Source organism: Serinus canaria, chromosome 1A (assembly GCF_022539315.1).
Source record: "Serinus canaria isolate serCan28SL12 chromosome 1A, serCan2020, whole genome shotgun sequence".
In the NCBI taxonomy this organism is placed as follows: domain Eukaryota; kingdom Metazoa; phylum Chordata; class Aves; order Passeriformes; family Fringillidae; genus Serinus; species Serinus canaria.
This window is the reverse complement of record NC_066314.1, coordinates 69,546,873-69,559,791: the sequence shown is the minus strand read 5'-3', so window position 1 is coordinate 69,559,791 and position 12,919 is coordinate 69,546,873. Positions and strand designations below refer to the sequence as shown.

Below are 12,919 nucleotides of genomic sequence, written 5' to 3'. Positions count from 1 at the left end.
TGAGAAGGAGGGAAGAGGAGAGAGGAGGGGGATTTGATAAAAAGTCACTTAAACACCTCATGTGCAGCCAGTCTCCCAAAGCAGAGGGAATTCTGCTGATGGCTCTGGAAGCATCAAGCAGCTTCTCCAGCCCACATGGTTATTAACAGGAATGCCTGATAACTCCTTCAACAAAGTGAAGATAGGAAAGAATTTTATGTCACTCTTAGAGTGAAGGAGAAGCCAAGAAAGATTCTGAGAGCTGCAGCAGAACAAGAACTGGTACCCAGGAAGCTCAGGAAGAACAAGGCTCTTGCATGAACAGAACTGGATATGGTCAAATCATATCCAGTTCTGGTCAAATCCACACAGACACTGTATGGAAAAACAGAGCCTCCCTTGATTGTCTTAGAAAAGGATAAAAAACAAAACAAAACAAAACAAAAAACAAAAAAAAAAAACCAAAAAAAACCCCAAAAAACCAAAAACAAAAACAAAACCCCAAAAAAACCCAAACAAACAAACAAAAAAAAAACAAACAAAAAAAAAGGAGTTATGAATCAGGCAGTGAACATAATTTACTCTGATTTCAAAGCATTTCAGTTGAATTCCCTCCACAAGAAGGTATTACTGAAAAAAACCCCAAAACCTACAAAATAACAAAAGAAGAAGAAAAGGAAGAATGAATTGAAAGGGAAAGTAAAGGGAAAGGGAAGTGAAAGTGCAATGACAGGTAAAGGTACAGTGCAACGATACATCGTCACTTTCCTTTCAGTGACCGTACAATTGAAACTGTTATTGAAGTGCCCTCCTTGTCCGTTCCTTGCCTTGCCATCCTTTCCTTATCCTTCCCTTCCCTTCACATCCCTTCCCTCCTCCCTTCCCTTCCCTCCCTTCCCCTGGCCCCTTCCCTTCCCTTCCTTCCCTTCCCTTCCCTTCCCTTCCCTTTCCCTGTCACCTTCACTTCCCTTCCCGTCCCTTCCTTCCCTTCCCTTCCCTTCCCTTCCCTTCCCTTCCCTTCCCTTCCCTTCCCTTCCCTTCCTTCCCTTCCCATTCCCGTGCCGTCCCTTCCCTTCACTTCCCCGTTTCCCTTCCCCCTCCCCTCCCCTTCCCCCGTCCCCTTCCCCTTCCCCTCCCCCCTCCCCCTCCCCCTCACCCTCCCCCCCCCCTCCCCCTCCCCCGCCTCCCGCCCCCTCCCCTCCCCCTCCCCCCTCCCACTCCCCCTCCCCCGCCCCCCCCCCCCACCTCCCCCTCCCCTCCCCTCCCCTCCCCCTCCCCCCTCCCCCTCCCCGCTCCCCTCCCCCTCCCCCTCCCCCTACCCCAAACGACCCTCGCAATACACCCTCACCCGCCCCATCCCCCGACCCATCCGCCCACGACAGCACAACTCAGATCCGTGGTCAATAAAGCCAAAGACAGCAGAGTGCATCTGAGCCCCTGACTGCAGTTTGTGCTGTTCACATGCTCTCAGACTCAGCCTGTGCTCTTGGTGCTCAATTTGGGACAAACTTTTGGCTTTCAAAAGTGATAGGCTTGTTCCCTGATAAATTCAAGCCCCCTGTCACCTTGGAGATGATGCTGTTTCACCTACAGGTTTTTGTGCGTTTTTCCTCTTTCATTCTCTATGTGGATGGCAGGATTTAAACATCTCCATAACCTTGTTAAGATCATTTGGGCTGCTAAGGTGCTCGAAGTCATGAAATGAAATCTTTCCAGGGTTGCAGGCAGAGATTTTTGGAGGGTGGCATAGAGGAAGTGCTGCAAGTGAATAGTGGCAAAGAATGAGGAGTGACCATTTCACAGGAAGCAATAAATCCAGACCTATCATGTCAGAAAAAGAAATATAAAATGCAGACAATGAATTAACACTGAAAATACCCACTAAAACCTTTCAACATCTAATACAGGTTGGTACAAGGTTTCATGCACAAAATTAGAAAACAAAAGTGATTCTGCTTTCAGGTTTTTACTTTCAAGTTTTTGACTTTATGTGGGTACTCTAAATAAAGTTTTAAAAGGGTAAAAAGCAAAAAGTAAAATGTGGTATTCTCAAATTCTTCCTTCTTCCCTATTTTTCCTTTTTTTAAGGAAAAAAGAGAACAAAACTTGATACAATACAATCAAAAAAATGCAGATAGAACTTCTTTTCCATGTCCACAACCCAACATTTCTGTTTTAGAAAGAAATACCTGAAAAGATATTTTTTTTTTTTAATCAGCACTTCTAGTGAGACATTAACACACATTTTAGGTTGCTAACACTAAAAATTAAATGTGTTAATTTAAAAATAAAAAGAGGCACTACATTTCTATACGCTCAGATGTTCTGAAATCCTTCTCAATATAATAAAACACCAACCTAGGAAGAAAGTGTGGGAAAGATAATTTTCCCATATTTTTGGAACTTCCCTAATAACTGGAATTTCCCAAAGGAATAGTCAGGCTGCCTGTAGTAATTAACTTTGTAGAAGAAAACCAGCTTAGCAGATTTAAATTCTGGGAAAGCCATGCCAAGAGCCAGGATTAGTTTGGCAAAGAGACAAGAGGGTCTCTGTGATTCAGATCAGGGAAATGAAAAGGCCAGGGAGTGCTGGGGGTAATCAGGATGACTGGGTTTGAAGGGAAAGAATGGACCCTGATGCTATCAAAAGGTGGATTTGCAGTGTGCCCTGAGCTGCAGCACTTTGTGCCCTGCCCCAAGTCTCACACTGCACATCCCTGAGTGGGAAATGACAGAACACAGAGCTGGAAGTGAGCGGCAGAGGGGAGGATGTGATTGACTGCTGAATTTTGGATTAGTTCAGTTAGCACAGGATTTAAATAAATTCCTGGCTGCTTAATTCACCAAGGAAGGAATGCTCAAAAGGAGCTGGTCAGAACTGAAGGGGAGAAAACAAAGGTGAGCAAAGCATGGCAGGTAAAACCATGAGCCAGACACCTTCTTCCAAACCACTTGATCAGGACTGACCTAGTCTTGCATGATATCCTTTAATAACTTGACACCTATTCCTGTGTGAGTGGGTCTGAGATGGTTCCCACAGGAAACTCAATAGATGAAGAATAAGGCAGTTATGCAAAGAAATTAAACAAGAAATATTTCTTTGTACAATTTGAAATGTACCTGCAGACTTGCCTGTTTTGGGGGAATGTAGGGTCAAAAGTGGAGGCTGGGTTAGAGAATGAAAGGAGCATTTTATTACTGCTAGCAGAAGGTGTCATTCAGTGTGATTAAAAAAAAAATAGGAAGAGAAGATAATGAAATCTCATGGTTCAGTAGGAAAGTTCCCTATGGGACTTTGGGAATAACTCTTCTGCCAAGCTCTCTGTTACTGTGCTGTTGGTTAGATGGATCACAAGTTCCCACTAACACTTCTGAAATATTAGCTCTAGATGATGCCTCAGGTTTGGCTTTTCTATGTTTCACATTCTGTGCTGCTTTAGTGTGTGGGTCTGGGCTCACATCAGGGCATGGTGAGCTCTGTGCCCAGAGCAGGGAGACAAAACAATTCCTGCTCCAGCTGGGCACCAAGGACAAATGATCCCAATCCCAGCCCAGGAGCACAAACCCCGTGGGCTGGAGAGAGAAAAACAAGCAGGGTGGGAGTGCCTGGGCTAAAGCTGGGCTGGGACAATGAACTGCAAGGTGGGAATGGAGCAGAGCTGATCCCAGGGAGAGACCCCGTGCCCGGCCGGGCATTTTGGGGCCATTTTGGGTCATCTTGGGTGCAGCCCTGGCTGGGCTCTGGTGCTGCCCAAGGTGGATCCATGGAGGAGATCCTTGGAATCAATCCCTGCTTTATTCTGGAACTCTGCCCAGCCTCTGTTCCAGGGCAGCCTGCACAAGGCACCATAGATCCAAGGAAAGATGGTTATTGGCACTATTAAAGTATTTACTGCACTGTCAAGGCAGATGTAGAAAGAAGATTCCTGATTTCTCTTCTCTCTCACATCAGGAAGAACTGATTTTTGACTTGAAACCAAAACTGAGCAGATTTATTGGACATCATCTAAAGATGAGGGCAGGAAGCAGAAAAGTTTCCTAATCCCCTTTTTATGGTCTTCAGTCAGGAATGCAAAAGAGAGTGTGACTGGATGAATGTGTCAGCTGCACCAGGCTCTCTGGAGACTCAGCCTGGCTGTGACAGAAGAGCTGCAGCCCACGTGTGTGAGCCCCTGAGCTGCCAAAGCACTCCTGGAACTTCCCTTCCCTCAGAAGAAGGACTGGATGCTGCACAGGACCTATCCCAGGAAGTTTTGTGAGGAATTAGATTTTTGTAAAGGCAAAGAGCACTCCCTGAGAGCAGGAAATGGACAGCTGTGACAATCAGCTGGCAAAGCTCTGTGAGGAATGATTGTTTTATACCCTTTGGGCAGGGACCCTTCACTGATCTGCAGAGATTTCATTTTACACTCACACACAAAGAGGGTTTGTATGATCTGTGCAGAGGGATTTGCATCAGATGCTTTGCATTCTTTAAAGCTCCTTCAGACCCCCAGAAATGTATGTAAAATATCTACTGCACAACACCCCCCAAGGGGCAGCACTAAGAACTCTTAGTTTGGCAGCACTGTGCTGCTGCTTTTTCTGTATTATTTTAGAGTATGATATTCTGGGAGTGCAAAAAAACTCAAATAAAAATCAAACAAGAACTCAAAGAAAAGTGCAATATAAGAGCTGTTAAAGAAACCAGAGGCCAAAGCTGTTTCAGGACTTGCCTTGTGGGAATGAGTAGATACAACTAACACTGGGAGCTTCACATTTTGAGAGAACCTGAATTTTGTGACCTCTAAAAATGGGATGTCCCTGCGTTACAAATAATATGTCACATTTTATGAAGGTGCATCCAACTAACAAGAACAATAATCATTAATACTGCATCACTCAAACATTAATACTGAATCTGCTCAGTTTCCTGTGGGCTTGAGGAAAACAATGATTATCCCATGGTGTTTGTAATGTGGGAGACCCAATTTTCCTAAGGAATCATGAGGGCAGTCCACGAAGGGAGGTCCTAAATGTGTGATTTTCTTCTGCAGTTTAAAAGCTACACACTGCACTGAGAAATGGGAAAAGAGGCTGATGTTTGTGGAAGTGATTATATTTTAAGTTTTCATAGGTTTAATAAGAAGGTGTAGTATAACTGAGCTGTAAAACAGTAACATTAATATCTGGTTTTTATTATTGCTATTACATCATTTAAATTTGGTTGTTGTGTCCCCTCTTTGCTTCACCCTGCTGTTCACTCAACTAGGAAATTTTTGTTTATGTAAAATTACTACTCAAGGAAATCCCTGCTAGGTTCCAACAGGAATTTTGCTGTGGAGAAGGATGCAGCCCTTGACAAGGAGTGTGCATGAGAATGTTTTTATTACTCTCCTCTGCTTTGTTCTTTCCACAGCAAATGAGGGGGATTAAGGGTGCATATCTTGAATGATGGATGATAATTCTAAGCACTGCAACTAAATCTTTTGACTGCTTGACTTAGAAGTACTTATTATCCTCATCAGCTTCCCTCAGAGCAATACTCCCATGCTGTTATGTCTGTCTGACACACTGAGATAGGCTGGAGCAGGAAAAGGCCAGCTTAACAAAAAAAAAAAAAAAAATAAAAAGAAAATTAGCTCAAACTTAATTTTGATACTTGTTCTGGAAGTTTTCAGAAAATATGGATGAAAGACACAATTACTCAACACTAAAAGGGATCATTCCTCCATTCTTTACTCTGCTGTAACAGCTCCTTTGTGCTTTGGGCTTCCTGGCATTATCCTTATTCCATTTCCATTCATTCCTCCCCAAAATGCTCACTTTAGGAGCTTGGGTAGATGCTCACACTGATTTATCCTCAGCATGACACAGGGACATCACACCTACCAAGGTAACCAGATGTTTGCAAAGCAGCCCCTGAGCTCAGTGTGGTTGGATGTGCAACTTCTAAAGATAATGGAAAAGGTTGCAAATTTACCCACAGAGGAATAATTTAATTATTCTCCATGTCCATGTGGAAAATTTGGTTCCTTCTCTGAACATGGGAAGAAAGTTTTCAATTAGCCAGATAATTGGATTTGGATCCATCTTAGGAACCCTCCTCAGTTGGAAAATGAGCAATGGACATCAGAATTCTTCTGTTCTGGTCACTACTGAACTACAGCATTCAAATTCCTGAGCAAACAAGGAATTACATTTTTCTTTTACACTGAAAAGGGATCTCCAACATCTTTGAATCCTTTTCCAGTCGTTCCTACACTTCTTAGAAGTTTCAAGAAACAACAAAAACCTGTTATTTTGAAAAACACAGGAAGAAAACAAAAAGAAAATGTAATCTCATTTGTGTATTTTTTTTTTATGGGAGTTGATAAGGCTTGAAATTTCAAGTTGACTTTGTGTTACTATAGATACCAACCTTTTGATGCTTCCAAACATCTGTGCATGACCCAAAAATCTTCCAAAGTCTATGTGGAACATGTGTCCAGCTGTTGTCAGCATTATGTTGTCACTGTGTCGATCACAGACTCCCAGGATGAAGGTAACAACACACCAGCCAGCACAGGAATAAAAGAAATTCCTTATGGCCTGGTGAGAAAAACAAAAACTCTTACATAAAATATCCAGATATGTTTGTGATAAACAAATAAAAATGGTCTTAAAAACAATGAAATAAAAGAAATAATTTAAAAAAATAAAAATAAAATATATTTTTTTACAAAATGTAGTTTTATAAATGTTATGCTTGTTGGTAACCTGTTAAACCTGTTAAAAAAAACCCAAAAAACTGTTAAATCTGTTAAAATTTTACCAGGCAATTCTGAAAAGAGATTTCATGGCTCAGGCCTGAGTAGGAATGGAATAGGGCTGGCACTCAGACATTTCAAAGTTACAGCACAAGAACAATTTTATGCACGAGGTTTTCCAAAGATACCTGGAAGTCTACAGAAAACTTTAAGGCAAAAGGTGCTTAAGAAAAACAAAAAAAGCTTCTTGGCAGGAAGTTGGCATTTTCTGTTCAGTCTTCTGCAATCACATTGCAAAAAGAACTGCTGGGAAATTATTTTCAAATAATTTTTCACAAATAATAAAAAATTGTATCCATTTGCTTTGTGAAGGGAGCAGGTTGCTCTACACCCACTGCACAGTTTTGTTTTTTTTCCTCCAGAACTCAGTTCATGTCCCATGAATGTAAATCACAATGTACACAATGTAATATAGAAACCCAAACCATCCTCACCTGGATCTTCATGTTTTTTGCCCAAAGCCAACACTAGCCAAGGCAGATGATTCTTTAGGCTCTCAGGAATTCCCTGCAGATGCAAGATGCCACCTGCAATGGCAGAACTTGGGCCACAGCTCAAGAGCTGGCTGAATTTTAGGTCTAACTGTGCTACTTTCTCACTGTGATGACCTTGGATAAAACACTTCAGCTCTCTGTGATTTTGCTCACCCAGCTGTAAAATGAGGATATTAAAGCATGTCCTGCACCAGTTTTCTGAGCACCTCAGATCCAGTACTGGATGGGTAAAAAATGATGAAGGAGTAAAAAAAGAGGAAGGTTCACTCACTAGCAAGCACAAAGGGAATGCATAGCAGGAGTTTTATGCATTTCCTATGTGATCAGATCTGACTGCATTTTATATACTTAAAAAATAGGAAGAAATTGTTTTTACAATATTCCACATGAAGGGTATTTTTTACAAACAGCAGCTGCAGCAAGAAATCAAGTTTTCACTCAATAACTAGCAGTGCCTCACTTTGGAATTGAAATGTTGTCCACACTTCTACCATAAAACTGTAAACACACAAACTTGTAAAAAAACTCCATTCTACACAGATTGCTCCTGTTGAATAGAATCAAAAAATATATGAGGAATTCAAGTGTTTGTAGTCAAAATGTGGATGAGAAAATGCCTATGGAATTATTACTAAAAAATTTAACAAAATTATTATTAAAATAATAATTTACCAAAAATTATTATTAAAAAAATTACTAAAAATTACTGAAATTTACCAAACACATTACTGAAATTTACCAAACATCTGCTAACAAACTACTGTACAAGTATTTCATTCTCAGAGTGCTAAATTCTCAAGGCACTCCTTTAAATTTAAAATTTTGGCCCCTAATTTATCATTTACATTGAAAAAGGATTAGAAAAAATTGTCCCAGGAACACAAAAATTGAAAATTTTTTCAGGGGCCTCAGAACATGATCACCCAACAAGGAATTGATAAGAAAGAAAGGAATTGATAGAAAGATTTCTTTGGAAAACTTTTGCTTCTACACATAAAATTTACAATCTTTTGGCTCATGCAGAATATCTAGTTTCATCAAATCAGGTGCCTACCATGGGATCTCAGAGGAACAAGTGATATGAAAAGCAAGAGCTTCTGTATTTCAACCATGCCAAAGCAGTTTTGATAAAACAGCTTTTTGAAACTCGAGGTAATTGGCCTGGTCTTTCCTAAATACAGGAAATCTGCCAGGACTTTAGGTGGTTTATATAAAATAAAGAATTTAAAGAGCTGACCTAAAAAATACCTTTTTTTTTTTCCCCTGAGTTCAAAACAATTTCTATTTCAATTTCTCTTCACTTTGCAAGTAAATTTCAAAACATCTCTATGGCACAGGTTTATAGAAAATGTAATTGCATGCACCTGATAAAAAGCAATATTTCCTTAGCTAGAGAGGGGCTTTAAGTGGATTCCCTGCTTTCTCTGCATGAGACTTGTTTGCCTCGTGCCTGAGCCACTCCATTTTGCTGCCTGCTGTAATTTGGTTCTTTCTTTTCCCCCCATGGCAGAGCATGAAATGTGGAATAAGCTTCATGATGATGTTACCTCTTGGTAACTTGATTCCAGAGGATGGTGGTGGTGAAACCATTTTTTAATTGTGTTTTCTTTCAGTGGTCCTATCAGCCCAGACTCCCTGTGGATCTTTGCTAGCGTGGTAGCATCTGGCACCATCTGCACCAGTCCTAATCAGATGGAAAAGAGTTTGCATGAAAAATCCTCCACTTGAAAAGCACAGAAAAACCAATGTGCATTGCCTGTTGTTTGATCATTCCATGCAGAAAAAAAACCCCCCAACACCCATGAAGTTAAAAGCTAAAAATAAGTTAAAAAATAAATAAGTTTAAAATGAATAATAAATAAATAAGATTAAAAAGAAATAATAAATAAGTTAAAAAGACATAATATAAATAAGTTAAAAAGACATAATAAATAAATAAGTTAAAAGCTATAAATAAAAATAAGTAAAAAATAAGTTAAAAGCTTAAAAATAATGAATGCATCACAAAATATAGAACAATATATATATATATTGTTTTAATCTTGCTCTTTGGAAATGCCAAATAAAGGGGCAGTTCTGTGAAGGAGAAATAAAATCATCAATAACAACATTGTGGAAATAACTGCCTCAAAGTAGCAACAAGGTGAACAATTTAGCAAGATTCAAAGTGGGTGGAATATGCGCAAAACTAAAAAAAATAAATTAAAAAGTAGGATCTGATATTTACTAATATATGTAAACATTCTATATATATATTATATATATAATACATAATATAAATATACACTTATGTATTTTATATAACATTCTATAACATAATATATAACATAACATAATATCTATTCATACATAACACATAGAATATACGTTATAATATACTTATATATGTATATTATAATTATAGTTACTGTATTGTATATAAATTATATTTTATATAATTTTTATATTTAAATTAAATTTTATATGTATATTTTTATGTATTTTTATATGTATTTATTGTCTAGAAAGGTGCAGAAGTTATTCTGGACTATGTGATGGTGATCACAGCTTGGAGAAAGGTACTGGGGTGTTCAGGAATTCAGTGATACTGATCCAGTGTCACAAACTGGGGCTCTGAGGTGCAGAGGGAAGCCAGGTATTTTGCAAGGCTTCACTTGAATCCTCTGTCTCTACTGCATGCACTTAATTCCTGGTTTTGTTCCTGAGACCTGGCTTTCCATGCCTGTCCCCTGGCATGTCACCCTGCTACTGTGCAGCACAGAAGGGCTTTCTGTGAGGATCTGACTTCCTGACAGGCTCCTCTACTTCACCATGCCTGGAAAGGGGAATTCTGCCAAAGCTTTATTCACTTTTCACTGAGTTACAGTGAAAATTTTCACTGAATTACAGTGAAAAGTGATTTCTGTGTTGGCACAACCATGAAATTTCCATCTCCCACCCCCTTGTGTGGGAAAGGTGGCCATGGAGGAAGCCATGAGCCCAGGACTGGAAAAACAAACCTCCCCAAGGTTTGGGTACATGTGCCCTATGTGACCACAGGCACCTCACTTTATCCTTAATAATTAACTGTAAATCTTTATCCCTAATAATTAGCTGTGAATCAATTATCTTAGCACTGATGTGAACTCAAAAGGAAAGACATATTTCAAATCTGTGAGACACTGAGGGGTTTTTGCTGCTGTGATGCTGGAAGGGAGAGGCTGTCAGGGAGAGAACAGTATTTGCAGATGATCCCTGTATCTCTCTTGGCAAACATCAAATTAAGCATTAGTCTATAGAAGAGTCTATATAGAATGCCATGTCCTGAAATAGTATTCTTGTATTATCTGCCTTTGAAGCAGAAGCTTTCAAGCTTTGATTCCCATCCCATAAAGGAGGGAGGAGATTTTTCCAGGTCACCACCACCACATGCCTTGTGTCTGAACTCATCTCTACTTTTCTCTCATTTCCTTTAGATCATTCCTCCTCTCTCATGTTCACTTTGTGGCTCAGAGAGCAACGATTTTCTTTTAATTTTTCTATTTTAATAGCTTTTGTCCAGCAGGTAATCTGGATATATCAGCCTTCTCTTTGAGCTAGGATTATTTCCAGTAGAAGATTTGGTCAGGGAAATTGAGGCAGCTTACTGCTGTCAGCAGATTTCTACAGCCAGCAATTGCTATCCCTGCTACAGCTCTGCTACAACAACCATAAAAGAGAGAAATAGAGCTTTCAGATGAGTCAGGCCTGCCCTAAGCAACACAAATCACAAGAATAATATTTCAAAATCAACAGCACAAAGCTGTCATCACTTGTCTGCAGGTACTTTGTGTAGCCACATGCATCCAGGCTCATTTAAGCATCTATGAAGGAATGCACTGGATTAAAACTTCAGTAGCTATGGCCAATTTTCTCCAAAGCCTTCTTTTTGATATGAGAATTTAAGAATGTTTTGCAAGCTGACAGTGTTGAGGCTTTTGGAAAATTCTAGTTGCTACAAAATCCAAGGAGTTCTAGAGAGGCAGAATAAATAAATCTTACAAACCACTGTTTACATGAAATATGAATAATGTAACACAGGCTCCTTTTGTAATTTAAGACTGACCTTGTCCTCTGCCTGTGGATAAACACCTGTAAATGATCATTTGCATATCCAGTCCCTCTTGGAGCCAAATGCTGTCCATCAGGTGAATAATTTGCAGAACCAACATATCTTGACGTAGATCATCACCTATCTGTGAAAATTGCACGTGAAATTCAGTTTTCTTCCTCAATACCAGGCAGAAATAATGTCCCATTTAACTGGGACTTTTCTGCCCACCAAAGCAGCTACAGTCATCTCAGTAACTCTGTCTTGTTTTCCTTCCAAGCTCCCACTTATCTCTCAATGATCTCAGGAGAGGACAGAGTGGATGGCACACACAGGCAGGGACAGTCCTGGCAGCCACTGAGGTGACAACAAATGATCTCTGCTTCACTGTGGCATTTCTGCCTGCCATTCCTGTGTAATTATTGGAGCTTGGATACCTAATCCAGAGGTAGGATCCTAATTTAGTTCCATTTTAAAGTCTCCTTAATGCTGGATCCCTCTGCACAAGTGACAGTGTTTGTCTCACATGAAGCCTCACAACTTGGTATTTGCATGGGAATTTTATCACAAATTTACATTTTATCCATAAAGTGATTCACATGCAGTTCCAAGCAGTGATGACCCCTCTCCCCATGGAGTTAGTCAAACAATAATCTCAGGGAAATGGGGCTTTAATTGTAGCCACAAGAATTAATGAAGAGATTATTTTCAACCATGGCTGAGTAAATGGCCTGCAAAAACAACAGCCCTGATGTTTTGTTTCCCCCATCCCACTCCATGCAAAATACATAACTTTTACTGCTATTTTAAGTGCCTTATTCTTTCATTACATTCTTTTTACACAACTATTCCAATCTACAGACATTTACTGCCAGGAAATCAGGACTTGAGGAGACACAAACTCGTCTTAAAAACACAAAATATCTGTATCTATTTTTCTCTCATCAAAAAGACTCCAATTAATTCTTCTTAGCATCTAAAAATGTAAAAATATCTTATTCTCTCCACTCCCCTTCCCTCACATACACAGTGGGAAGACAATTTAGTAAGACACCCTTATCATTTATTGTGCTTATCATTTATGTATGAGCTCTCTGTCATGAATAAGCAATGGAACCACAGTACAAGCAAAAGGTATTTTAGCACAATGTTTTGCTGACAGGAGAAGGTGACAGCAGCTAAAATACTTTTACAGCAACTGGACAATGAGCTGCTTGCTGAACATTACTAGGTAGGAAAAAAATTGAGTAGAACCAATGGAATTGCTTAAAAAGCCCCATGAGCAGGTGTTTGCACATGTAGGTAAGGATCTGCTGCTTAATATTGATTCTCAGATAAAATAGCATATGAACCAGGTTTCTAAATATTCAGAAAAATTTAAAATTGCTAATTTCTCCCCTTAGCAGGCCTGGAAAGTTTACTTCTATTTCTGAGAATCACAGCTGCTCTAAAGGGCAAGTTAATTTAAAACAGCATAGAATCTGGTTTGTTTTTTTTTTTTTTTTAAATTTATTTATATCAACTTTTTAGATTTCTCATTTGGAAAATGATTCTGAAAAATACCTAAGAATAATGCCATTGGCAACCAA

General features: G+C 39.5%; 1 protein-coding gene across 2 annotated transcripts in view; it reads right to left on the bottom strand.

Moving 5' to 3' along the window:
* PIK3C2G (phosphatidylinositol-4-phosphate 3-kinase catalytic subunit type 2 gamma) overlaps positions 1 to 12,919 on the bottom strand; it is a 206,320-nt gene that overhangs the window by 64,722 nt on the left and 128,679 nt on the right. For both annotated transcript variants that reach the window (XM_018919832.3, XM_030238643.2), the window contains 3 exons: positions 11,346 to 11,475; positions 8,809 to 8,945; positions 6,380 to 6,549 (listed from right to left, as the gene is read on the bottom strand). In XM_018919832.3, coding sequence (XP_018775377.2) covers positions 6,380 to 6,549; positions 8,809 to 8,945; positions 11,346 to 11,475 — 437 coding nt within the window. The remainder of the gene's footprint in view (positions 1 to 6,379; positions 6,550 to 8,808; positions 8,946 to 11,345; positions 11,476 to 12,919) is intronic.